This window comes from Mustela nivalis, assembly GCF_964662115.1.
Source record: "Mustela nivalis genome assembly, chromosome: 10".
In the NCBI taxonomy this organism is placed as follows: Eukaryota; Metazoa; Chordata; class Mammalia; order Carnivora; family Mustelidae; genus Mustela; species Mustela nivalis.
Window position 1 is genome coordinate 60528188 of NC_139029.1, and position 27556 is coordinate 60555743.

At 37.2% G+C, this 27556-nt stretch overlaps 1 protein-coding gene across 4 annotated transcripts; it reads left to right on the top strand.

Annotated features, from left to right (window-relative positions):
• Positions 1 to 25785, top strand: LHX8 (LIM homeobox 8). 4 transcript variants are annotated; one of them, XR_014299642.1, is made up of 10 exons: positions 1 to 293; positions 2267 to 2353; positions 2748 to 2909; positions 6777 to 6898; positions 8908 to 9128; positions 9629 to 9732; positions 14889 to 14984; positions 20748 to 20931; positions 24612 to 24823; positions 25711 to 25783. XR_014299642.1 is itself a non-coding variant. In XM_082686587.1 (10 exons), the coding sequence occupies exons 3-10, from the start codon at positions 2279 to 2281 to the stop codon at positions 24686 to 24688; spliced, it is 1041 nt and encodes a 346-aa protein (XP_082542713.1). In that variant the 5' UTR covers positions 208 to 293; positions 480 to 552; positions 2267 to 2278; the 3' UTR covers positions 24689 to 25275. The 4 variants fall into 4 exon arrangements, 3 of the variants coding, with proteins under 3 accessions (XP_082542712.1, XP_082542711.1, XP_082542713.1); XM_082686587.1 differs by lacking the exon at positions 25711 to 25783 and adding an exon at positions 480 to 552 and having other exon boundaries at positions 208 to 293; positions 24612 to 25275; XM_082686586.1 differs by lacking the exon at positions 24612 to 24823 and having other exon boundaries at positions 25711 to 25785.
• The last annotated feature ends 1771 nt before the right edge of the window (positions 25786 to 27556 follow it).

The following is a 27556-nucleotide window of genomic DNA, read 5'->3' on the forward strand; positions in this document are numbered from 1 at the left end:
TCAGTGAAGTTGGGATAAGAATCTTAAGAACAGTCCACCAGAGTGGTAACAGCCACAGCGGCCTCTTTGGACGAAGACTTGCTTGTAGCATTCCTGCTCTTCTCGGTGTCAGCTTTTATTAGTGCTTTGGGGCGGGGGAGGAGGGGAGATCGGCAGACACGGACGGCCGCTGACCCTGGAGTTGGTATGTGATAAGCAGCCCTAGCAGTGCCATGTATTGGAAAAGCGATCAGATGTTTGTGTGTAAACTAGAAGAAAAGGACGTGCCGGAGCTGGCAGTTCCCACTGAGAAGGTGAGCGAGCCGACGCCTGGCCAGACCAGCTGAATTGCAGTTCCCTTGAAACGCGAGCTGTTTGGGCTCCTAAACGAGGTTCAGAAATTACCTGTAACGGCCTCATCTTCAGACTTCGCTTTTTTTTTTTTTTTTTTTATTACGTAGTAGCGTTAGTCAGTAATCATTGCCTCCCCTCCCCACAAGCTCACATAACCTGAGGCATGGAGACTGTAATTTGGGAGACGAAGCCTCAAGCCTAAGGCGTTCTCGGGTACATGTGAGTCGTGCTTTTGTTCTATTTGCCGTGGTGATCGTGGCGGTGGGAAGAGCGAGTCGGGAGGTCGGGGCGGCTGTCCGGGTGGGATCAGAGTCTTGGCTCTTTGCGTCCAGCCGCCCGCGGGCGTTTGCCAGCGCACAGGCTCGCAGCTGGGCGACCCGCCGCGCCGCGGGCCCACGACGAAACAGAGTCGTGGCTCCTGGAAGGCCTTGGGGGAATCCCAGGGCGCGAGATTTTACTTAAAATACCCGCCCCCCCCCCCAAAAAAAGTCAAAACCCAGGACCAGTGAGTCACACCTTTCCTAGAGTAGATGGGGGAAACTGGCAAGCGCTCACCTCTCTCTGGAGGCCCGTTGGTGTCTCGCTTTTTAAGTTTGAAAATCATCTGTAGCCTGTTTGAGCTCCTCAGAGGGCCCCGCCTTGGGAACCGCTGACTTTGTCGGACTCTGGCGGGGAATACCCAGCGAACGCGGGACTTCTCTGCTTTGTGTCTGAGAGGATGCGGCCTCTGAGCGGCGGCGCTGGGTCCGCACTAGGGAGCGCACCCGAGGGTCCCCACTGAGGGCCGGGCAGGGAGCGGGGGGCTCTCGGGTTTGGACTGTATCTTGCCTGGCGCAGCCGGAAGGAGGGAGGTGAAAAGTCAGAATCGCAGGTGTGGGTCGCCTGAGTTCCGCACCCCCTCCCCCAAACTGGAGTTTTCCTGAACGAAGGCAGAAAAAGCCTGCAGAGGCTGCGTTTTCGTTTAAGAACAAAACTCCAGCAAAGGCTTGGAAACACTTGAGTAATGCGCGCTGTTGCTTTAAAACATTTTGACCGAGGTTGGGTGAGTTTTAATGGCACAAATTAAATTCAGCTGGATATTTTCCATTATTCGTCCCGCTTTTCGCGCTGGTTAAAAATAATCCTTTAGTAGCTCAAATGTTGACTTACTGAGCAATAAGTGGCAATTTACACCTTAAAGAAACGAGTGTAAATCACTCGCAGCTCTAATTGCTGTAAGTTTACGAAAGAGCTGCTGGCTTGGTGTAATCTGAAGCATTTTCATTCAAATTGTCATCGGAACAAACACCAGGCTTCTTAAATCCCGCTGTAATTAGCTTTCAAGTATCCTATTAAACCTCTTCACCTTTCGGGCTATCCAATTCAAAAAGCCCCCTTTTAAAAATATATATGTGTCTTGCTCTTTTAATTGAGGTTATTAAAGAAATCAAGTTTCTTCCCCCACCCCCTCCTCAATCCTCTTTTCTTCTCTCCCACTCCCCCCCACCCCGCCCGTTGCACCCGCTTTAGCCTGGTGATCCCCGCTCCGCGGTGATTGACGTCTAGAAAGAAAATGCTTTGTGCTGGGATGATTGTTATTAACTTGTTACCCCCGGCAGGGGGGCGGGGAACCGACTTGCTCCGGTGAGCGCTAGGGACCTGCGGCCCCGAGAGCGCCGGAGCGCGCCGGGGGAGCCCTCAGCGCTGCGGTGGCAGCCCTGCCGCGCGCTCCGTCAACGCCGCGGCGCCCCACGTCTGACAAGAGAGGCTGCGCTCCCGCGGGTTTACCCGCGCGCTGCGTTCCTGGAGCCCTGACGGTGCACGCGCGGCCGGTAGCGCTGGGGGCCTTCATTAGCCCACTCCGCGTGCCGGAAGCCGCGGCTCTGGGCTGAGCGTGCGGGCTCTGAACTTCTGCTCTCCGTTTTCCCCCTTTCCCCCTCCTCCCACCCCGCAGTGCCAGGGGCTCATGTCGGAGGAGTGCGGGCGGATTGCAGCCCTGGCGGCCGGGAGGACTCGGAAAGGCGCCGGGGAAGAGGGACTGGTGAGTGGGGAGGGACATGGCTTTTGGCAAGACTGGACGTGTGGAGACGGCCCAGAACCAAGGGCCGCTATTCCCGCGCTCCTTCCAGGGCCCAGCTGGCCCCTTGGGGAGCGGGTGGAAGGAGGGCCTGGGGCAGGGCGGGGTGGAAAGCTGAACCGGCGCGACGGGCGGCGCAGGGCTGTAAAGCTCCCTGGGTCCTTGAGGTCAGGGGTCGACAGCCCCAGCGGGTGCGTGGCAGGAGCTTGTGGGGAGAGAGCGGGGAGCGAGAACTCACGAACTGAGGGTGGCCCGGGAAAAAGGAGGGGTAGGTGGGGGAGCTCCGGGAGTTCCGTAGGATGAGGAGAGGAGGAGGGGTCTAGAACCGCCCGCGACTGTGCCTCCCGGCTTCTTTCAGGTGAGCCCCGAGGGAGCGGGGGACGAGGACTCCTGCTCCTCCTCGGCCCCGCTGTCCCCGTCGTCTTCGCCCCGGTCCATGGCCTCGGGCTCTGTCTGCCCCCCTGGCAAGTGTGTGTGCAACAGCTGCGGCCTGGAGATCGTGGACAAGTACCTTCTCAAGGTAGGGGGAGCGGTGAGGCCCAAGGGGAGCGGGAACTCTGGGAAAAGAGAACAGTTTTTCCCCTCTTTTCAATTTCAAGTTCTCGTGCAGGTTGTAGGCTTTCTCAGCAAAGCAGCCCAGTCCAGGGCAAGTCGAAAGAGCGGGAGAAGAAATCCTAGACTCTTCCACATTGCTGCAAAACAACTTATGCATATGACACGTCGTGCTCTAGAAGTGCCCGTACGCCGGGCTGGTTGTACTAGCGTCAGCCACCGACTTGTAGGGGAGCAAAAGTGGGTAATCCTTTTACTCACTTTTGAAACAGGGTCCTGCCTGATTATTTTTACCGAGACTGGGTTGTCCCTCCACCCCCAACAACACCCCTACACGTGCCTGCTTCTAAGAGTTTCTGGTTAGTATATGTTGGTTGATTCCCCTTTGCAGTGTCTCCTTTGTTAAGGACTCTAGTAAAGTGTCTTTTCTGGACAGAGCCTTTACATAGTTTTATATTTAGTAGCAGTCGCTTGAGACTTTTTCAAAGTAAAAGATTGTAGGAGCATTTTCAGTACCTCCTTCCTGTTACTAGTATTTGGAGGCCACCCAATGCTTTTTTAATGTCCCTTCCAGTGCTTGTTTAAAAAAAAAAAAAAAAAAAAAAAGGAAATGGATGGTTAGACACCCTCTCACCCTGCTACCCACCCCCCCCCCCAAAAAAAAAGAAAGGATGCACGCAGGAGAGAAAGAAGGCAGGAAGGGAAACCAAAAGAAAGATAGATGGATAGATGAATGCCTGGGATGAAGTGCTAGTTTGAGAATTTGATGGTCTTAATTTGTTTCACTTCTCTCAAAATATTGTGCAGGGATTTTGAAGTAGAAATTCTGGCAGGCCACAGTTAACTATATCATTGAGAGCAAGGTCATGGTCCCTTGTGTCTTAATTCTAATACCATGGGTTTTTCAACTTCAACAGCTCTTTAAAACCACTATTTAAAATAATGATCTCTCATACACTGAATTAGTAGCAAACCAGTTCACTTTCTATTCCCTCCTCATCAATCTCCCTCCACCCCCTTACCCCATTTTTTCAGAAGGATTAATTATGGAGAGTAGGAGTTCAAAAAGCAAGTTACTGGGTTTCTTCAAATTTCTACCTCAATGTAGAAAGCTATTTAAAATGTAAGGTGGAAATAATAAGTTATAGATACGACCCAGATAAATCACCAAAAGAAGTATTGGTGAAAAATTGAAATTAACTAAATTAAGTTTCTTTGGGGATTGAGTCTTAAAGCTAGCAAATTAACATGGCTCTCCCTTTAAATCTACATTAAGATACTCTTTTTCACTGTTTCTAGACCTGAGCCTTTTTAGATATCTCAAAATCATCTTTTGGACCAAAACTAGTTTGTTATTTTCAATGAGCCCTCTCAATAATAAACATAATATTTAAGAGTGTTTCTGAATGGGTCTATAAAGGCTTTAATACTTCATACCAGAGAGGATTTAGGAAAAAAGGGCATTATAAAGTGACTCTTAACACACCTCTGAAATAGATATTGTTGCTAATATTCACTTTTATATGTTAAAAATACATTTGTTTATTATATTTACTTGTGTTACATAAAATACCTAAGTTATCTAAATATCTTACATAAAACTTTTTGTTGTAGGACTGTTGTCCTCCCAGTGAAGTCTTCTATGTACAGGCTTATTCTATCCCTTTTTGTACCTATTAGTATCTTAGTTCTAACGAAAGTTTGACATTATATGATTATTGAGTTCTTTTTTTTTTTTTAATTTGGGTACTTATTCTAAAAGAGTAGTTTAAATTCAATTTGAGTCACTGGTGAAAAATAATTGCTAGACTTAGTGGAGTATTTGAGGGTACAACTATTTTCTATGGAAAATATAGAAATCATTTAATATAGAAAAACATCATCTCATGAGGTGAGTAAAATGGAGTTAAAACAAAAAAGTAGGAGAGGAATTAGATGTGTCTTTTGCCTCCTCTAATATTTTAGTGCCCTGTTGTTTGGATGGTTTTTTGGGCTTGGTCTCATATACATATACAGATTGGATCAATAACAGCCATCAGGAAAGTTTGATATTCTCTAGAATTTTCTCTTTACCTTACTTTCTTCCCTGGAAAAGAAATTGAAAATGAACATTTTTTTTCTTTTTTAAATAAACTTTAAAGAAAGGTGGTAAAGCAGGCATTAGGTTTGGCATTAGGGAGTTAGAAGATAGCCATGACTCTGCTCTGTAGCCTGAATCTACACTTGCTTGGGGAGAGGGGGAGAAAAGCGAGCCTGGATAAGATCAAAAACGTAGACGTCCCTAAACATTGGAGTGCTAAAGGAAGCCTGTATTTTTAAACTTTAATTGTCCCATGTTAGGAAAGAATACAAGGAAAATACATATTTATTTCTAGGATAGTATTAACCATTGTTAATATTTTTTATTCTGACTTCCTCTGTTTGCTTGTTTGTATATTCCAAGTTTTCTTATGTAGTAAGCATCTAATCCCAGACCAAAACTTAATATTTAAAAAATTTTCATCAAAATGTTACTCTTCATTAATGCCTTGGAAAGAGGCCTATAACTACAATTAGTAGCAAGGGAAACTTTTCCTTCAGCTTCAAAGGACTTTTTATATTTTGTATCACAAACATTTTGGAAAAAAATTTTTGAACAGTAGTGCTAATCTGATAGAATCATTGGACAGATAGGATTTTTGCTACACTATTTCATAATCAAGATTATTTCACAATTTCCCCTTTTCACAATTTCCTAATTACTATTTAAGATATTAGATCCATTTGTAGGGTGTAACTAGTGTTTTTACATCATTGCTGTTCTTTTACATGAAATGAAATTATAGTTAATTGATTAAACATAAACCCAATTCTTGTGTCCATTTAACAAGAGCAAATGCTGGAAGCCTCTGCTATAAGCAAGTTCAATCTAATATATATACATCTTCATTCTTGAGGGATGAAGTTGTGGTGCTTATAGTATTACAGCAACAGTTTGAGGTGAGGGTTATTAAGATTTGTTTCCTGAATTGACAATATTTCATGTGCTTATTTAGAAAATATGAAGTGGTATGATTTATTAGACACTATGTTGTGCCTTACTCCTTGAAGTATAAATGGCAAACAATATTTGGGTGCCTTTTTAGAACCACTTATCATCAGATTAATTTTTTTTGTCCAGTAGCCAAATTATTAGTTAGGATTCCAATAATTCATTCCTTGAGTTTATTATTTAATGTTAGAAGGTATCCAGGAGTTCTGCCAGATCAACATTTAAATCTACCTTAGCAATTTCTCTTTGTTAAGGGAAATGTTGCCTGCCTTCTTTATAAGGGTAAGTATCTTACAAAGCTTCTTTTCTAATTTTCTTTCTCTCTCACTTCAACTACTGCACCAAATATAATTGTTTGGCCAAAAAATACATTGAGATGTTGTGTGGCTTGACTTCTTTTGCTCTCAGGTTTCCTGGTGAAAAGAATTTGGCAAAAGAAAAAATAAAACAAGCCTGTATGTAGGACTTTAAAGTGACCCAAATTTTCCGTGTTCATAGAAGTTCGACTTCAATAAGAAAAAAGGAAAAAAAAAAAAAAAGTACACGCCCTGAATTCTTCAAAGGAATAAAGAATTTAACACAGTGTAAAATATGTTATTGTGATTTTTCTGGTTGGGGTCTGAAAGAGAATACATTTAGACACATGTTTGTGTAAATGACACCTTTTAGGTAGAAGCATTGAAGAGCATATGTTAAAATATCAAGAAGTCAGTTTTTAAAATTGCTTACTGCACAAAACCAATGGATGATACTGTGAGTGTGGTATTAAAATTGTTTCTTACCCTTCCCCTTTTTCCTTTACAGGTGAATGACCTGTGCTGGCATGTTCGGTGTCTCTCATGCAGTGTCTGCAGGACCTCCTTAGGAAGGCATACCAGCTGTTATATTAAAGACAAAGACATTTTCTGCAAACTTGATTATTTCAGGTAAACTGTGAAACATATTTTTAGTAGACACTCCAAGATAATACAAAAAGAGAGTTTTGTAAACAAGCTTTCTTGTCCGGTTTTATGTATCCAGTTTTTTGTAACCAGTTTTTCTTATATAATGGATTTCAAAATGAGAATACCTCACATTTTTGAGGTCTGACTTCTCTCAAAACAAATAAAAAATAATGTTTGTGTGTTTTAAGAATTCTGTATACAAAAACTAATTTAAAATATTTATTTCCTCTTTGGGAATGAAAGGTTTAGATATTAAAAACAGGGAAACTTCTCCTTGCTGTGCATAGGTAAAGTATAAAATGTAAGATGACTTATTGTGACAAAGTCCGTGATGTGCAGGTGATGCTAAGGTGAAATGAAATAATTATGGTTGGAAAAAAATGAAGGTTTTGTTAAGTGTTTACCAGTTTATAAGAATGATCCCAGTTATACCTTTAAAATAACAGCAGTTTGGAGACTGTGATAAACCAATAATTTAGAGGATTTCAGTATCAGAAATATACCAAGTCTGATTATTCTGTCTAAAAATCCTGTTTCTTTTTATCTGTTCTTTGATCTTTGTTTTTTGAGATTGTATTTGCCTAAGATATTAAATGTAACATTTTTTCTAAGATCTCTTTATAAATTATTGAAATGCACAGTTTCTTGTAGGATATAATTCAGTTCTTAATGGATAGCTGTGTAGAAATTGAAATTATTCCTAAGCATGACTTTTTTAAATTACCATATATTTTTTCTTTATTTGAATTTCCAAATGAAGAAAACTGTTCATCGTGAAATTGGGAAATTAATGCTATATAATGAAGTTTGTAATACTAATTATGTTTATACTCAGTTTCAAAAACTGGTTTCAGAGAGTTTAGTGACTGAATAAAATTGCTAATTAAAAACACTTCATAAAACCCAGATGCTTTATTTTATGAAGTCAAAAAATTTTATAATTACCAAAAACATATATTTCTCATCAGGTTTACTCTCCATTTCCTCAAAAATCATAGCAATCTACCTCCTCTTTGACTTAAGATATGCAAATCTTAATTTTTTCATAATTTAAAGCTTTTTGAAAGGTTTAGTTTCAGCAAGTTATTGAAAGTCTCGTTCTTCTGGATTTTTTTATACTTCATATTATATTCTGAAATTTAGTTTTAGGATTCACTTTTTCAGATTAACTTAAACAAAACTGGCAATACCTCTAAAGATAAGCTAATGAATAGAAACAGAATATCTTGTTTGATGTGGATATGAAGGCCATGACTGTGATTATGGTAGGAGACATAGCAAAGAATGTCCAGTTACTCAGACCAGGAGAAAAAAGAAATAGTTCCATCTAGCATTCTGTTAGAGTTAACCTGCATTTAATGTCTAGGTAGGTCTCTGAAAGTTTTAGGTATTTCTCCCCTTCTTGTGACTAGCAGTACTATAGCTTATTCACCAATGGAAACATGTCTGAGTTTTCATTCCTCACTCTCAGGGTGAACAGTTTGTTCTACCCATTGTTTGATAATGTCAATTCTAAATGTTTAAATATTTTAACTTAAAAAATGATATTTAAAACCTTTCTGAATTATCTCAATTTAGTTTTAGGAAGTCATTATATTTTCATTGTATGTTTTTGCACTTTTAGGTTTCAGTCTGGAGTATATGTGTGTTTGTATCTTGAATCTCTAGGTAATTTATAAATGCATTGAAAATTTGTTACAAACGAGGTATTGAAACTCATAGCACATTTATTTTAAAAGAAAAAAATCCGGTCTTCCTTTAAAGTAATGAGAAGCTTTTGTTTTATAAACAGATTTGAACCATGGCCCTATCTCAAGTCTTGATTGCTTCCCATATTGACTTAAAGAAAAATAACTGGTTCCTGTTTTGTTTTCAAAAGATGTAAACACTTAAACTTATCCAATAAGTAATACAGTGTATTAGTTTACTCAGGCTGATGAATATCTCCCCAAATAGTAAAATCTTCACCTCCTGCTCTTCTATTTATGTAGAAGGTATGGAACTCGCTGCTCTCGTTGTGGGAGGCACATCCATTCTACTGACTGGGTCCGGAGGGCCAAGGGGAATGTCTATCACTTGGCATGCTTTGCCTGCTTTTCTTGCAAAAGGCAGCTTTCTACGGGAGAGGAGTTTGCTTTGGTGGAAGAGAAAGTCCTCTGCAGAGTGCATTATGACTGTATGCTGGATAATTTAAAAAGAGAAGTGGAAAATGGTAAATATACACTTAAAATACTTTGGAGTCTTTTGGGACAGTGAATACAGGGAATAAAATGATTTTTCCTAAGGTCATTTTAATGTATTATTTTGTGCAGTGTAATTGTGGTAAAACTCATTAAGCATTCTCCTGTTAGTGATGATCTCCATGTGTTTATATGCAGGAAAAGTCATAGCATGTGGATTAGCCTTGTACCATATTCTCAGGCAGCAGCCTTGAATTTAAGGCTGTTTTGCTTTCATAGCCAGTTGTTTTCCTGGATTTGCCTTTTAAGCATGAACCTTAAATGTGTGTTCTCCTAACTTTTTGTGCTTTTGAGTAATTATACAAGCCTGTATATTATTTCCACAGAATATTTTAGTGTGTTTTAAAACTTAACTGACAGATTTGGACAATCTACAATTTCACACAAAGCCAAGAGATGCAAGAAACATATTATTGTTTGATCAGTGGACCCATTTGAGTTACCAACATGTATGCTGTTTTTTTAAATACAGGCAATGGGATTAGTGTTGAAGGCGCCCTCCTCACAGAGCAAGATGTTAATCATCCAAAACCAGCAAAAAGAGCTCGGACCAGCTTTACAGCAGATCAGCTCCAGGTAGACATAACAATGAATTTATGATTTTTCAAGTCTCTCCTGACCATAACAAACAAACAACAAAAACATAATTTTGATAACTTTAATTTCATATAAACAACCCCCCCCCAGTTCTCCTGTCCCCTCCCCAAAATGCCCAAAACAATTTCCTGCTGCCTAAGAATATTTTCATGTTTTCAAAAAGATCAGCCTGTGCTTTTAATGAATACTAACTTGGTGAATGTATGAAAACATATTTATAGCTCTAAAATGTTTGTCAATATTTCCAGAGTCCTGACCTGGTATGAACTAGTCATTCAAGCTTTATTTCCCTCGGTTTTATTGGCATTAACGTCAAAGTACAAACAAAATATTGATCGGTCCTGACTTCCTGATAAAATCAGTTTAGCCCAGGCATTTATTTACATTACTACATACAATGGGGATAGAAGACAAAATATTTTAAGACTATTAACAGAAAGAGACATACAGTTTGTGGGCCTATGAAACACTAATGTGTTCACCTTTTTAACAAATTACAATGAGCCTTTTAATGGATAAGTTTATAGAGCTTTCTGAATAGGAGAGAATTAAATATGCCTTATAATAAAATTACAACAGGAATCTAGTTATTGACTGACTCTACAACCAATAAACCTATACTTGTTTTTAAAAGGTATAGAGGGAGCTAATTCTATAGTTGGATGCTGAAGGTTGATTATGTCCCCTGAAAAAGGAGAGATTATTTCAGTTTATAATTGTTATAAGTTCAATTCATGTCAACTATCAAAAAAAATTAAATATAATTGTTATAAGATCAATTCAAGTCGACTGTCAAAAAAAATTAAATAATTACTCCTTACTTTAAGTCTACATATATGATGATTCTTGCCGGAATCTTTTCAGATAAAGAAATCACGTTTCCTAAAACAGTAATGTGGATGAGGTATTTGTTTTATGGTAAGGTAAAGTAACATTTATTGAGTGCCTACCATGCACTACTGGGTGCTTTACACATAGGATATATCTTAGCTCAAACTTTAAAGGATATTTATACAGCATTAACAATTGCACAAAAGTAATATTCTGAAAGTCACCTATGGTATCTAAGACTTGTCAGTGTTTAAGATGAACACAGTAAAGGAGTTTCAAGAGAGAACTTTTATTTGGGGAGTGGTTAGGAAAGAATCCTTCATGTGATACAAGTATTTCAAGGGAACTTAGATCACATAAAACCCTAAAATGGGAGATAAGAATACCGGTGGAAGACCGGGCAGCAAAATATGCAGTAGCTAAAAGATGTCGGAATTAAAATAGAATTTCTAATATAAATATATTGTTTTTTACAATGGGCTGTTTCCATAAAGGACTGGCTATAATTTTAATAATTATAAGGCTGACAATGAAAGTTTATATGAAATTAAGCTTATTAAAATTAGAATAGTGAAAACTATAATTTCATATAGGAAAATAATTACAGGTACTAAAGAAATAAAGAGAGAATAATATTTGTGAAGGTTTTTGTGTGTCAAGTCCTATGCCAGACATTTATCTACATTCTCTCCTTTAATTCTTAACAATAATTCCTTGATGTAGGTAGCCTCATCCAAGAAGTGCAGGAACTCCCTTCAAGGCAGACTACCAAGGGAATGACAGAGAAGAGATTTGGAAACTTCCCCAATCCTCTGGTCTTTTCATTTTTCTTAACCACCAGACCATGAGTGGAATAAAAGCTCCACTTAATGGCAGCAGCAGCTAAAACAAGAATGAGATTCCTAAATCTTGTGGATAGCTTTATAGTTTTAAATTGCGAACATACCTAAGCTATTTGCATCATCATATCCATTATTATATGAAAATGTGATCTCACTCATTAATTTTTAAAGATGTATAGTGGAACAATAGGTTTTAAAAAATGAAAATAAAAAAACAAAAATAGAAGTGATATGCCTTCAAAGCACATACTCATTTTTTCAATATTTATTAGTATCTGTCTTTTGCCAGGGACAGCTGAAACAAATGAGACACAATCTTTGTCCTCAAGTGGTTCCTTATACCTTAAGAATCTGGAAAACATAGTTGTAAATTTTTAAAAAACTTAAATCATTATATTTTGCTAGAACCTCTACTAAATCACATAATGTACATTCATTGTCAAATTGTCCTTTCTGAAAACTGAACATACTCAAGTAGTGCTTGAATTCAGCAAAATAATAAAATATTATAGGTGATCAATAAGTCAAAACTATTCATAAAGTACTGCTTTGGACAGAGGAGAGTTAACATGGGAAGAATAAGCAAGATAATTTGCCAAAATTATTTAGAAATTTACGGGAAGAAAAATTAGTTTAAGGCTCACAACAGAGTAACATTTTGTGTTGGCAAGAGTATCTCAAATATTGTCCCATTTGTAGAAATGGTATTTAAGAAGTTCCTGCCAATATTGTGGTTTGCTTATTGTAGTTGGAAGCTCTTGCTCAATGATGATGAATATAAAACATGCCAAGGTTATCACCTATTTTAATCTACTTTCAGAATGACTTGGTCAGCTGCTACTATGCAAATACCTGTCATTTCTGAGAATTCCTGGCCTTAAAATGATGAGTGTCTACAAAGGCTCATTCCTTGATCATGTTAAAAAAGCCTTCAGAAAAGAAGTGGGCTGGGTTTCAACATCATTAGTGACTGGAGAATAATGAAATTAAGTAGCAATTAAAAGGCTTTTTGTGTGTGTGTGTGTATGAGATTAAACATTGATAAAAGCACATCTTTCCCCTTAGCATATACCAATTCTAAACCATCACTATTCATTTAAGTTTTGCTTTATTCCTTATGAGAAATTGCTTTATTAAGTATAACTTGGTTTCATTATTAAATTTGTGAATTTGAAATATATTTGTGAAAAAGCATGCTGGTTTTTTTGTTTCATAAATTATCAATAATGGCCTAATAAGCAAATCCTTAAATATCTGTTTAGCTTTTCCTCTTGAAAAATTAAAAAAACAAAGACCATTAATTTGCTCATTCTTTTTCTCTTTGGGATATTACATGCTCAGCTACATAGGAACACAACTATTTGTATATGACAATATTGAAGTAACGCATGTGGAATAAGAAAGGAAGAATGAGGTGAACTGAGTGAAATTATAAACTCTTAGGCCAGTTATGCCCATTTTTTAAAGTAAAAATACACATGCTATTTACAGTAAGTGTGTGAACAAATATGGTTGGACAGGAAGCCAGGAATACCTTATTCTTTTTTCCCTTTTTTTTCTTTTTTTTTTTTATGGAGAGTTCTCATTCCCCCTAAAACCTTTAGCATTTCTTAAACCTGTGTAGTTACTATAATGCTTTTCAGCTTTAATCATGGTGAGAAATGTAAATGTAATTCTTTAAATTACGAACTGACTTTCCTCAGTGTATATGATGTTCTGCATAAGCACTGTTCCTCTCTAGCGCATGTGTTCATTTATCTAATCTTAACTTTATAAAGTAGGTGCCATCTTCATTGTGTAGATAGGGAAACTGAGGAAACTCACAAAGAGGATAAGTTATTTGCCCACAGACTTATGGATGTCAAATATCAGGGCCAAGACTTGCTTAGGAAGATCAGGTCCTAGTTGAGTTCTTAATTCCTATGCTAAACTCATTCACGTAACAACAATTTAATGATATCTAATGATGTGATCAGTTAAAATAACTTCAAATAATGTGAAATTCTCTGAAGACCGTGTTTTGATATGGGGAGAGAGAAAAGCTTTAGCTGGTGGGGGCCAGGGGAGTTCTCTCTAAGGGTAAACTTTGGAGTTGAGATCTGCAGGAATACCTTATTCCAGTAGTCACTAATTAGAGAAAACTTAACTGAAAAAGAGAATTTGTAAACTTCATAAATTTCCTGGAACAACATTGGTCTTTTTCTCCACACTATCTTCAACTTTTCCTTGAATTGTCAGGGTTCGTTGTGTTACAAACCCTTCAGCACATACTGTGTGATAGGAAAGTGTATTAGCTCCTGGGGATATGAAGAATAAGACATTCCCTTTGTCCTCAGGAAGCTTACTTTGCTTAGGAGAGCTAGACTTGCCATTAGTTATTTAGCTGCTGTGATATGTGCAGTGGCAGAAGCATATGAGAAGCATGTGGACAATGCAATAATTTTGCCTATGGAAAATGGTGTTGAGGCCCGTGGTAGCTTGCAGTCTTTGGGTAGATTGGTTAACCCCATCGCACAATTATGTTGGATGACAGGCTCTGCTCTCCCATTTTTTGTAATACTTTCTTCATATATTATTCTACTTCCCTCAGTTGATTGACTTTTAAGTAATAAAATTCAAATATCCGTCTTAATTCTCATGATTTCCTCTTCAGAAAGAATCCAAAACCCTTGGCTTAAGCTTATTCTGGTACTCGCTCACGCTCTGTACTTCTCCCCTTTACCTTGTATTGTAGTTATTGGCATGTCCACATCTTTGTCTCAGAAAGTTGAGACCATGGACATATCACTGTCTCATGACACTTAGCACAGTGATTCTAATCCAAAGGGTCATATCATATCACCTGAGAGCTTTTTCAATATATAGATGTTTAGATCCCAGGAAATTCTTATTCAGTGGGCTGATTGATATCCTTTTTTAAAATCCCTGATACTTTTTTGCATAGAGCGAGTGCAAATGCTGTAGTTAATGTTGGAGTTATTACAATTAAATGGAATCCATCCATACTATTTGCTGACTGAGAAAAATTGTAATCTGGGTCTGTTTAGCTTTGTAGAGGTTGGAGAAAAATTTGATAGGATTTTTGTGTTTTTAAGTTTTCTAATACAAAAAATTTTTAACAAAATGGGAAGAAATAGTAAATGGACTTACCATTTATTCATTTCATTTGTGCATAGAAGAATGGAAGAGCAAATGTGAGCTCATTTTTAGCAGCATAGTTGAGAGACAAGTTTTATGTTGAAATGGATTTTTTTTTTCTTACAGATCTCCATGTAGTGACTTGTTTGTAAATTTGCAACATATGCTTTCTTTTCATTTATGTGTATTCACCCATTTTTATTTTCAACTCATAAAATACAAGTATCTTATTTTCTTATGCATGTCTTATCTCTCGGGTCATCGATGCAGAAGATTGGAGTTTCTTATATTTAGCTATTTACTACTTTTTTTTTTTTTAAACAGGTTATGCAAGCACAATTTGCTCAGGACAACAACCCAGATGCACAGACCCTTCAGAAACTGGCAGAAAGGACAGGCTTGAGCAGACGTGTGATACAGGTGATTATTTTAAAGGTTAATCAAGAGATACTAAACAATCTATTCTAGGTCGTTATGAATGTTCAGTGTGTGTATATGTGTGTGTGTTTGCAGAAATATCAAAGCATTAGCTTCCCATTTTAGGTCTCTTTTACATTCTATGTCAATTTTTTTTTACACCTGATAATTAGCCTGTTTGATCTGAGCTATCAGTTGTTAAATGACTTTGTGTACAAGTTACTTCATTCAGTGCTCGGAGCAACCCTAAGATACTCAAGCTGAAAAACACAACTGTGGTTCCAAGCTAGATCTGGTTCTGAAGCCAGTAATTTTTTCCCCCACTTTTCTATGATTGTATATGTGAGTGAATGAGTGTGTGAGTGTGTGTGTGTGCATGTGTGTGTAGGGGGGCTTGATCCAGGTAGAGGAAATCGTTTGAACAAAGCTAGGGAAGGATGAATTAGAGCAAATTCATCGAAATGTTAATTTTATATCTGCAAATTGTGAGAGTTGAAATTGTTGGAGCTGAACTAACTAATAGGGACATGTGACTATAGATGAGTTCTGTCTTGAGCAGGAGAAAGCCATGGTAGCTGATGGCAGTAGATGGCAAGAATTAGGGTTGAAAGAGGCTAGATTAGAGATTCAGATTTGTTGGGATGCCCTGCAAAGGAGTGATATTTTTAGAAGAGATTTAAATGGGGGTAGTGACCTGAAATTCATTGAGAAACATTTTATTGCATGCAATCTGGTGGCAGACAGACAAGAAGAGGACCTGGACACTATAAATGAGGAGGGAGAGAGAAGTGAAGGATGACTCTTAAATTTGAAGTCAGAGTCTCCATAGGAATAGTGCTATTGACAGGAATATTCAAGTCAATAAGGTGGTTTGGTAATTGGGAGGGAGATGAATTTTCTTTTAGGTCTGTCTTGGACAGTTGGGCATATAAGCACATTTTTTTTTTAAAGATTTTATTTACTTATTTGACAGACAGAGATCACAAGTAGGCAGAAAGGCAGGCAGAGAGAGAGAGGAGGAAGCAGGCTTCCCGCTGAGCAGAGAGCCCGACGTGGGGCTCTATCCCAGGACTCTGGGATCATGACCTGAGCCAAAGGCAGAGGCCTTAACTCACTGAGCCACCCAGGCGCCCCTATAAGCACATATTTTAAAAGATGAAGAGGACTCCTACAAAAAGATCCAATGCCATGAAATTGGGTAAGATCCTTTGGAATGAGATCATAGACAGTAAAAAAAGGAAGAATGGACTTTAGAGAGAGGAGGGTAAGTGATGCTATTAGGAAGGGACATAGTAACAGGTGGGATTAAGGAATGAGTAAGGTAGGAAACATCATAGAAGCCAAAGGAATGTGTCCCAAGATGGGGCTGGCCAGCTGTCTCAAGATCTTATAGAGAAGTCAGGGAAATGGAAAATAATTATAAATAACATTCAGGGTTCAGAACTGTTTCCAGAATTAAGGAAAGTAAACATAACCAGCAAGATGAAATTTAGGTGGGGGGGGGCAGGTAAAATCCAACATTGTTTATATGTTTTACTTCTTGAATTGGGTGGCTGATATTTTTAAATGGGGTGCTCATTCTTTTTTTTTTTTTTTTTAAGATTTTATTTATTTATTTGACAGAGAGAAATCACAAGCAGGCAGAGAGACAGGCAGAGAGAGAGAGGAGGAAGCAGGCTCCCCGGGAGCTGAGCAAAGAGCCTGGCGCAGGGCTCGATCCCAGGATCCTGAGATCATGACCTGAGCCGAAGGCAGCGGCTTAACCCACTGAGCCACCCAGGCGCCCTTGGGGTGCTCATTCTTCATTCATTGTTATTAAGCCTGAAATATTTTGTAGTTAAATCATCTATACAAAAAATCTGATTGGGAAAGACCTGGTGGTGCTATAGCTTCTCTAAAGACTTAGATTCCAGTAGACTGGACTGACTACAGTGTAATGAGGTTCTCTGAGGAGTTCTCAGTGCTTTTCAAATGTTCAGGATACTGTGTTTATTTCAGAGTACCAAATTTTTAAAAAGGGTCTAACAAGAAACCAACCCAAACAGACTGCTTCCTTTAGAGACAAGTTAATAAGTCATGAAAGAATTAGAAATCATACGCTAATATTAACAGCAATATTATATTTCTCAGGAGATGAGAAAGTAAGAGAAGGAATGGTATAAACAGAAAAAGTATCTTTAAATATATATGGAAGGCTGTCCTGCAGATAGTAGAATCATGTCTTTGCAGGGGAATGAAGGAAAAGGCAGATTTCACTCATGATGAAGAATTTTCTCAGCATGAAAGTCTACAAAAATGACATGGGCTGCCATTGGAGGTAGTGAGCTTCCTTTGTTGAGGTAGTACAGACTCAGTGGGCTGAGGGTTCCTTCTAATCCAAGAGTCTATACTTTCAATGACAATGACTACTCCAGCTAAGTCAATTCATGACTATTATGTTTTAGATTATTTTGAAATTGGAAATAAAAGAAAATGAAGGATTTTCTGAGAGCTTTTCTTATTATCTGAAGAAGTAAGGCCCCCAGACAATGTCACAGAATTTCCAAGTATTTAGCTCACCAGTATCATGGGCAAGTTATCTTGATTCCAAGTACTAGAACTTGAAGAATATATTGTTAGACGGTGGTTTTTAATATGTGAGGATTAAATTAACTATTTTAGATAGGATAGCAAAGGATGGAGTACTAGCATGCAAAAATATGTTATGTGTGTGTGTGTGTGTGTGTGTGTGTGTGTGTGTGTGTTTATTTCCATGTTTTCATTATCCTAAAAATTCTGTAATGAATATCACTGTATGTACACCTTGCTCCCTTGTTGCTTAGTTTTCATATGATAAATTTCTAAAAGTGGGGTTGTTGAGTCAAAAGATAAAACATTTTTAAGGCCTTTAACTGACTAACTGATAGTACAAAAATTACTATCCTGGAAGTTCATACCGGTTTATTCTGCCAGGAGCTACATAGGCAAGTTCTCTTTCACCAACCCATGCAAATCCTGAATTCAGTCATTCTTTTACATTCCTCCCAGTTTTGGTAGAAAATCGTTTTTATTTATATTTCTTTGAGTATCAGTGACCTTTATAACATGTTTGTTTATTTTGTAATTTTAAAAATTGTATGTTTTTAGTCCACTTTTCTATTGGGTGGTTCCTTTTCTCTCCATCTTGCTGATTTTTATTCTAGTTATCATGTTAAACCTCCATAGTTCAACAGTTTCTTTTTCATTTGTTTATTTATTTATTTAAGTATAGAGAGAGAGGAGGAAAGAGCAGAGGGGAAGGAGAGGGAGGGGGAAAGAATCTCAGGCAGACTTCTCCCTGAGTGCGCAGCTCCACGTGAGGGTCAGTCTCACAACCCTGAGACCATGACCTGAACCAAAAGCAAGGGTCAAAGGCTTAAGCCACTGAGCCACCCAGGAGCTCCAAAAGTTTTATATTTTTACATATTCAAATCTCTCAGTATTTTTTTCTTTTAGCTTTGGCTTCTCCACTTGTAGGGTTTATCAATATTGACTGTTGTTTCCCTTAAATATTTATGGTTCCAATTACATACATCTAATCTTTAAGTTATCTGGAATTAAACATTTGGTTATTATTAAGGTAAGAATTTTACCACTTTTTTCCCCCTCACAAATGATTAGCCAGTTTCTCTAAATCAATGTTATGCCATGCTTTTTCAACAATTTAAACTTCCATCTTTTTTCTACATTAAAGTCTGATATTTGGCTCCTTGGGCTTTTTCAGAGATCCATCTTATGGATTAGTCTTTTCTTTTCCAGAATGTCCATATAGCCTGCTCTTAGCTTATATATTATACAATTTAGAACTCAAAAAATTTTTAAATATGTTGCTCAGAAGAAATTTTAACTCTTGGAAGTTTGCAAAACAGAAGAATTTTAAGTCAGTGAGGAGGATCAAAATGACTTGTATATGAATTCTGAAGTTGAGATGCCCCCAAGCCAGAAGTTATTTTCTGATGGTCTGGAATTGTCAACTATATTTTTCTGTGCTAGTTACATGACATTTTGTGTTTATAAACCTCTCTCTACTTGATTACCTGTTGATGATCTTTCCAAGGAGCTATTTGAATCAGAATTAAGGTAGTTTTTCTGCTGATATGTCATGCCTTTTTCATATTATTTCCAAAGTCTGGATTTTTTTTTAAACAACTGAGTAGGTTCCACCCAGGATATAATTTATTGGACACATAAGATACTTTAGAGAAACTCTGGGAACCATAGTGCCGTGTCCATTAGGTTATATGTGGCCCATTGGGGTGCATCTCTTCTGGGTACTGTTGGGGAAAATGCTGGTGACAGTAGTTCTCTTTTACAAGTTGGAGAACATGTGAGTATATCTTCTTGACTGGGTGAGCGACAGTAGTGACGCCCGTTATTAAGGAGCCTGTGGAAGAACTGTGACTGAACACTTTGGGTTCGGTGTCTGTGTAAGTATCCAAGAGTCTAATACTCCAGAAATGGAAGAGAAGGCTGTGACTTCCCACTGCTTTTCCTTGATATATGCCTATGTCTTGTTTCTGAAACATTCCTCAGGTGTCACCTTCCATCCATCTGCCCAGGGCCGCATACCCTTCTACCTGATCACTTTTTATTACTTTAGTTTTAACCCCTAGAGTTTGTACTTTGTCAGTCTTCTGTTTTTGGGTCCTCAGGGCAGGATGTGTCTTTGAAATCAGGTCAGCTTTTTTGTATAAAACTTTTTGCACATTCTTTCTACTATTCAGCCCTGATTCCCTTGTGCCATCGGATAACTTCCTACCAGCCTTGGGCAGAGATTTATGCCCCTGATCTCTCCCTGGCCTTCTCCCCTGACACTAAAATGTTATCTTTATCTCCTTAAACTTTTTATTCCTTCACTTCTCTTTCTCCTCATGACAGACTTCTTTGGAGTGATAGAAAGTAAGTAATCCTCTATAGTCAAGTTTTATCTAACAACAGGGAGTCAAAACACAGGTAAATTAATTACTGGGAGCATTCTGGGCAGTCTAGATTCATTCATCCTGACCTGGATGCAAAACTATGCTTGCCTTGAATTTGTTTCCTTTATTTCTGTGACAAAGTAGACAACAGGATGATTAGCTCTTTACATTTTGTGAACTGTTTCGCTAGTGGATGTGTTTGTATTTTATTCTGCTTAAATATTACTCATTTTTTCTTATTACAAGCCTGACCTTAACATACTTCGTAGGGTATAGTCTGTGCATTCACTAAGAGAAATTGAACTCAGCAGGCTAAAATGTGATTGGAATAACTGAATCAAGAGGTTTGTAGAAAGCTTTAAGTTCTCAGTGGGGATATTAGTCATTTGGAAATGGATTTGAAATAAGTCCAGCAGGTGTCTAAGAATACGTTTAGTTGGGTTTCTTATTGTTGTTGTTAAGTTCTGATTTAAAGGGATTTTTTCTCTTTTTCTTTTTGTCCCAAATGCCAGTAGTGAAAGCCAAGGAAATGTCTCTGGAATTCTTGAACTTCTTCTCTCCCTTTTTATTTTGGAAGATGCTGGTGTAGTATAGAATTGGCTTTTAAGTAAATCACCAGATGGTCATTATATGAGCAAAGAAAATGACCATTGATATTTATGCAAATGTTTCTCTTCTGCCTACAGAACTGTTTAGAAAGCTTGTTTATAGATTTATACCGTGGTTATCTGGTAGAAAAAATTGAGGATACATTTCTTTGTAAGCTAAGTTGATAATATACTCAGAAGTTGACATGTGATGTACCTCCATTGCTTTTCTCCTCTCTCAGGTGTGGTTTCAGAATTGTCGAGCACGCCATAAGAAACACGTCAGTCCTAATCACTCCTCCTCTGCCCCAGTCACAGCAGTCCCACCCTCCAGGCTATCTCCACCCATGTTAGAAGAAATGGCTTATTCTGCCTATGTGCCCCAAGATGGGACGATGCTAACTGCGCTGCATAGTTACATGGATGGTAGGTATCCCAACCTTTAACAGCTGTTGCTCAGGCACAGTAACTGTTAACTGCTATCATTAGCTGATCGATAGGATGCATATTTTGAAATATTACCTCAGTCGTAGCTGAAAAATTGGGGGGGGGGGGATGAAGGAGAGAGCAGAAATGTCCAAACATTCTTATTTCTGTGACTACATTTGTAGGGACAAATTTAACACCCACTTCACAGCTAAAATACAAATATTGATAATACAGTGCTTGATTTTTTTATTTAGAAAAAAACTTTCTTTGTTGTTTTCACCCAATAGTTAAATAATTTATTTTCCTGTGGCCAGAGAAAGTATTCACACACATAGTTTTACTCATTTATTCATTTATTTAAATTCAATTAATTAACATACAGTATTATTAGTTTGAGAGATAGAGTTCAGTTTTGCATATAATATCCAGTGCCCATTACATCACATGTCCTCCTTAATGCCCATGACCCAGTTACCCATCCCTCCACCCACCTGCCCTCCAGCAACCCTCCTTTTGCTTCCTATGATTAAGTCTCTTACAGTTTGTCTTCCTCTCTGATTTCATCTTTTATTTTTTTCCTCTCTTCCCCTATGATCCTCTATTTTGTTTCTTAAATTCCACATATGAGGGATCATATGATGATTGTCTTTCTCTGATTGACTTATTTCACTTAGCGTAATACCCTGTAGGTCCACCCATGTTGTTGCAAGTGGCACACTCAGAATTTTAGATCAGAGTTAGTATACTGAGTTTTGTTCAACTTTTTTACTGAAGTAAAACATACATATACATACACAACAAGTATCCAGCTGGATGAATTATTAAAGTGAACATATCCATGTAAATACCAGATGAAGTAGTAGAGCATACTTAACACCCAGAAACCTCTCTTATGCCCCCTTCCAATTATTATCCTCTTCCTCCAGAGTATCATTGCCTTGACTTCTAAAATAATGTTTTAGTTGTGCCTGTTTTTGAGCTTTATATAAACTGAACCATATAGAATGTATTCTTGTGTATCTCACTTCTTTCAACTACATTGTTTGTGAGATTCACTTGTATTTGTTGCAAGAATCCGTGATTTTATTGTTCTATTGAATTCCACTGTGGTAATGTACCACAATTTAACCATTTTATGGTAGATTACATTTGTGATTGAGCATGTTTAGGCTTTTATGACTATGCTGCTATGGACTTCATTGTACATGCCTTTCGGTGTACATTAATTCACACTTCTGTTTGGTATGCACCTGGGTGTGGAACTTAGGGTAATAGGCTACCCATACTCAACTTCAGCTGATCCTGCCAGTTTCCCATAGTGGCTGACCCAGTTTACACTGGGACCAGCACTGTGTGAGAGTTCAAGGTGCTCCACATCCTTGCCAACACTTGGTATGGTGTGACTTCTTAATTTTAACCAAGTTGATGGTGGGGTAGTGCTCATTATTTTAGTTTTCTTTTCCCTCATGACTGATGAGATTGAGCATGTTTCCACTGGGCATTTGTAAACCCTGTGTGTGCGCGTGTGTGTGTGTGAAGAGCCTTTTCATGTCTTTTGCCTGTTGGTTTATTGGCTTGTCCATTTTGATTTTTTCTTGATTTCTTAGTTCTCACTAAATTTGCATATAGAAAAGCTTTTTGATGGCATCCCTTCCTATTCATTGGCTTGCCTTTTTCTACTCTCTTAAGGGTATGTTTTGTTGAGCACAAGTTCCTAATTTTAATGTAGTTCATTTCATCAATTTTTTTTTCCTTCATGGACAGTGCTTTCTTTGTAACCTATTAAAGAAATTGGTTTGCCTCAAAGATAGTGAACATATTCCTCTAATGTTATCTTCTTGACACTTATCTTACCTTTGACATTTAGAGTTATACTCCATCTGGAATTGAATTTTTATGTGTAGTATGAGATAGGAAGTAAAACTCTTTTGTTATATTGATAAAAATACTAATTTCCCAACTGTTTAGTAGTGACATCAACTGTTCATATAATGTAGGTGTTAATTTCTATACATTCTATTTTATTGGACTATATATTTTCATATTGAAAATATCTTATTCTTGCTCTTTTGAAAGTAAATGTTGTTTTATCCCAGGTTTTCTCTTTGTGTTTGGTCTTCAGTTTTATTATAATGATATGCTTCTTGAGTATGTTTGATGTATTTCATTATGGAAACGTCTGTTTTTGTCTCTTCAGATATTGTTTCTGCTCTTTATGAAAAAATTCTGTATTTTCCAGTTTTTGACCTTCCATGCTTTCGTCTAGGTATTTTCTTCTGACCTATCTCCAGGTCACTAAGTCTCTAATATGGTATAAAACTCACCCACTAAGTTCTTAATTTCAGTTATTGTGTCTTCAGTGTTAGAACTTCCATTTCATTCTTTTACATAGTTTTCACCTTTTTATTGAAATCTTCTATTTTTGCTGCTTTATTCCTTAATAAAATTATTGTTATATTAATTAGTTAAAGTTTATGTCTAATAACTCCAATATCTGGATCTCTTGGTTTTCAGTCAAGTCATGTCTTCTTCTTTACCTTTTTATTTTTTTATTGCACTTCAGATGTTAGATTGGGTATGAAAAACTAGAAATAATTTGAAGCTTTGGATTCAAATTTGGATTGATCCTCCACCAGAGAGGATTTGGTTTTGCCTCTGGCAGGAATTTAGGTTAGGGTAAGATCAACTTAATCCAATGAGTATCAGTCTTCATGAAGGCTGATATATTTCTGGGTCACTAATTGGATTTTGCCTTTGGGGATCCCAGACAAAGCTTTCATTTTGTTGTGTTTTTTTCCTGTTGTTTTAAACTGGTACTTCTCTTCAGTGGTCTCTGATCTTTCATGTTTATTCCCCATCATCCAGCCAATCTAACTCCTGAGAGTCTGCTCAAATTCTCAGCCTCTCAGACATCCCTTTTCTTTTAAAATTGTCACTAAATTTGGGGGGGTGGATGGTGGAAAGTTGCCTCATTTTATTTCCCTTCTCTTTTGGGACTTGCTTTGTAATTTTTCATTATCTTGGTATCTTTCAGATGCCTTCCAACAGATTTTTAAAAATTTTGGCCGGCTTCCTAGTTGCTCTCAGAGGGAGGTTTGGTTTGAAGTGTCATAGACCTTGCAGAGAATGGAAACTTCATTTAAAGTTTTGGTTAAATAAAAAACCAGAACCTATACCATTGTTGCTATTATACTAGCGTTAAAATTGTGTGTGTTCACAAGAATGACTATAGTGTTGCCTGAGTCAAATGCGCTTTGATGTATGTTTGGGAAAGAGGTGGTTAAGCATTCATAAAGGAAAATTGTGGGGGGGGGGATCATCCTATAGACATTTTTATATGGAAGACAGCAGCATCTCTGCAGACAAAGCTTTTATGTTTTCTAACTTCAGGGTAAAGTGCAGTGAATGGGGTATGGATGGAGGACATTAAAGTGTCAAAAGCTTGTGGCCCCAAAAATGGTTTTGGGGGTAAGCTATTCCTGGATTCTCATTTAATACTGTACTCACTATGCTGAATAAGTTAATGTTTCTGCTGAGGTTAGTGGAATGAGTGTAGCTTGGTGCCCTCAGCTATAATGAGTAATGAAATCACATTGCCTTGGATTGTTTTTGTTTGTTTTTAAATCAGTTTTATTCACCCTACAAAACTGATTCACAAATTTCTTTCTATTTTATAGCTCATTCACCAACAACTCTTGGACTCCAGCCTTTGTTACCCCATTCAATGACACAACTGCCAATAAGTCATACCTAATTCCTTTTTTCAGGGATAGAAATGATTAAGGATATAATCTTGTCATTTATTATGTATAAAATACCATTGAAAAGATATTAATGTTAATTTTTTATTTAACACTCAAAGCATTTTCAACATCACTTTGCTAACCAGGTATGTATCTATAGTTGGCCTGCAAGACACTTTTATTGAGTCTTCATTTTTTTGTAAAATTTATGTTTACAAGAAGAAAATAAATCAGAACTTTTTTTTGTATTGTCTGGAAATAGTTCACGCTAGTGTGTATCTGTTAATTTATTTGTCATCAAAAGAGCACTTTGCCTAAAAGAAAGGACTGACAAGTGTGCAAAATGTTTACAATCCTTTGTGAAATCGTAGTTTATCATTAGTTTGTATCTGTAAGTTATTGTTATAAATACTACCTGTATTTTTTGTTATATACAACTTTATACTTTGAAGCTTGTATCTGTGAATTTGCAACTGAAATTTATTTTGCCAATGTTTTCTGAATGAATAGAATAAAGCTTTTGTTGTAGCATGCCATGCAAACACATTATTGTGTTTGTGGTTGATGAATTATGGCTGTAAATAACACTATAGTTTAATAAGCCCACCACTCTAAGTTTATTAAACATTTTCCATTCTTGTGAAAGTTTCAACCAATCTGTCCTTTTGTGTGTGTGTTTTCAGCATTAAGTTGACGTTAGTCTCAAATATCACAACTCTTAACTTTAGAAAGTCATTTTGTTTTGAGCTGTGTTTTGAGTACATTTTAATACGAAACTTATTTGTAGATGATTGCACTTAACAAAAGAACACATGAAAACATCTAATCAGGCAAATTATCCCTTTTAAACTAGCTAATAAAATTAATGTGAAAGAAAAGAGCACTCTTCAAAACTACCTTTTTGGGTATCCCAAGTCAGAAATGAAATATGGGTCATGAGAATATATTCTTGAGGGGTGAAAAAGGAGAACTAAAAATATTTGGAATTTATGAGCAATGTTTCTAGAGCAGACTCTTTACTTTTTCTTCCTAGTGAACACTCTTTAGGGATTGTGATTCTGAGAGCTGAAATCTAAACCCCAGGACTTTATCATATGTAGCCGTGGACGCTTATCTTGGAATTACAAAAGTAAGTGGTGCCACCCTCACTAATTTTTGGATTTAAAGAACTTAATCAGTACTCACTTCTTGTTTTTCATAGACCAGTAAGGGGGAAAAAGGTAATGGCGGAAAAAAAAATCTTAAGAATCTTAAGTTTAAGTCTTTGTTTAACTTAGCAGATTCACATCTGGCTGAGGACTGGAAGTAATAGTGGAGTATTTGTAATTCTATTCTAGTAATCATAAATGCAACCAGAAAGCAATCACGTGGGTGTAAGGAACTCACTATCTGCCTCAAACCAGAGGCAATAAGCCTAAGTTTCACTACAAGAGAAAGGAAGAAAAAAGGCTTTTGTTTTGTTTTGTTGAAACCTGCTACTCCAGTTAGAATTTTTTTTTTCCAAAAACAAAGAACACAGCCAATAGTCACTCTATCTGATCTTGTGAGATTGATGCTAATCTCCTTGGGTTTTTGTCTACCTGTCCCAGGCATGAAGTAGTGAGGTCAGCTTTACCTCTACCAGATGTGGAGGAAAGCTCTTGTAGTCTAGCCAAGCTCTGCACTGTTAGCAGCTTATATAGCATTTCCCAGCTGGATATAATTGGCATCATTTAGCTTGGGAGGTGCTTGATTGTGAGTGTTAGTTCTCTTCTCTTGTCATTTTCCTGTGCTCACCACCCTCTAACTGTTCAGAGAATTTTTATAAACCACATCACTACACTTTTTGTTTCCGAAGATGAATGCCCAAAGTGGAAGTAGAACTTCCATAACCAAGAGGCTCAAAGTTGTCAAAGTGAATGAGATTTATATATCCTGCATATAAAGTTAATATTAATAACGAAATGAGATAGATTTGAAAGTACTAAAAAATTCCATATGATACAAACATATGCCTATGTTTTCATTTCTATTGGTGGAAGTCAGAGGTCCTAATTTTGTAACATCAACAAAGAACTGAAGTGTTTCCATGTTAGTAATAGAGTACACGTGTAGGCACAGTACTTTTTTGCTTGAATTGGGGGGTGATCAAACAACTTTTGTGAGGATTAAAGGAAGACTTTTTATCACTGAATTAGCAAAGACCTGAGTAACAAATAGTATCTCTTAGGGATTCAGAGATTCATAATCTGAGAGAGTAAGGATACATTTTTGGTATGTAAATCAATTGAATCACAAATTCAGACATTGAAACTGAAGTCACACTATATCACTTAAGTGATATATTCACTATATTCACTTAAGACCCTGTACTTCATGAATAAATTATGAATTATGATTCATGTGAATCATAATATGATTCATCAAATATGAATCAAATAGAAATTATGATTATACAATATATAAACTATAAACAATATAAACTATATTCACTTAAGTACCCTTAAGTGAATCTTGTTTGTTGGACAAGAGAGCATTCCTATTTAGCAGTACTTTTATATTATGCAAATGTCATTCTTAAAATCCCACATTATTGTAAATGATATCTGTTATAAGTATCTCATAATAAACATTATTAGAATCATAGTTCAAGCTTTTAAAAATTGTTATAGCAACTTGAATGCTGGTAGCTAGAGTATTTCTTGACTTGGTAAATTATGTATATAATTACTCTAATAGTATTATGACATTAGATAGTATTTTGGGACTTTGTTATGGCATGGAGGACTTCACCAGTTAGTAAAAGAAGTGCTTCTCTTTTATTATTAGAAGTCATTTGGATTGCAGCACACTAAGTACCAAAAGGATATTAGCCCAGAAAAAAATCTTATTGACCCCCC

What these genes read in the sequence shown, in the direction of transcription:
- LHX8 (XM_082686585.1), top strand. Translation starts at nt 213, where the DNA reads ATGTATTGGAAAAGCGATCAGATGTTTGTGTGTAAACTAGAAGAAAAG. An exon ending in TGCAAACTTGATTATTTCAG is followed by an intron (nt 6,899 to 8,907) that starts GTAAACTGTGAA and finishes CTATTTATGTAG; the next exon opens with AAGGTATGGAACTCGCTGCT. An exon ending in TTACAGCAGATCAGCTCCAG is followed by an intron (nt 9,733 to 14,888) that starts GTAGACATAACA and finishes TTTTTTAAACAG; the next exon opens with GTTATGCAAGCACAATTTGC.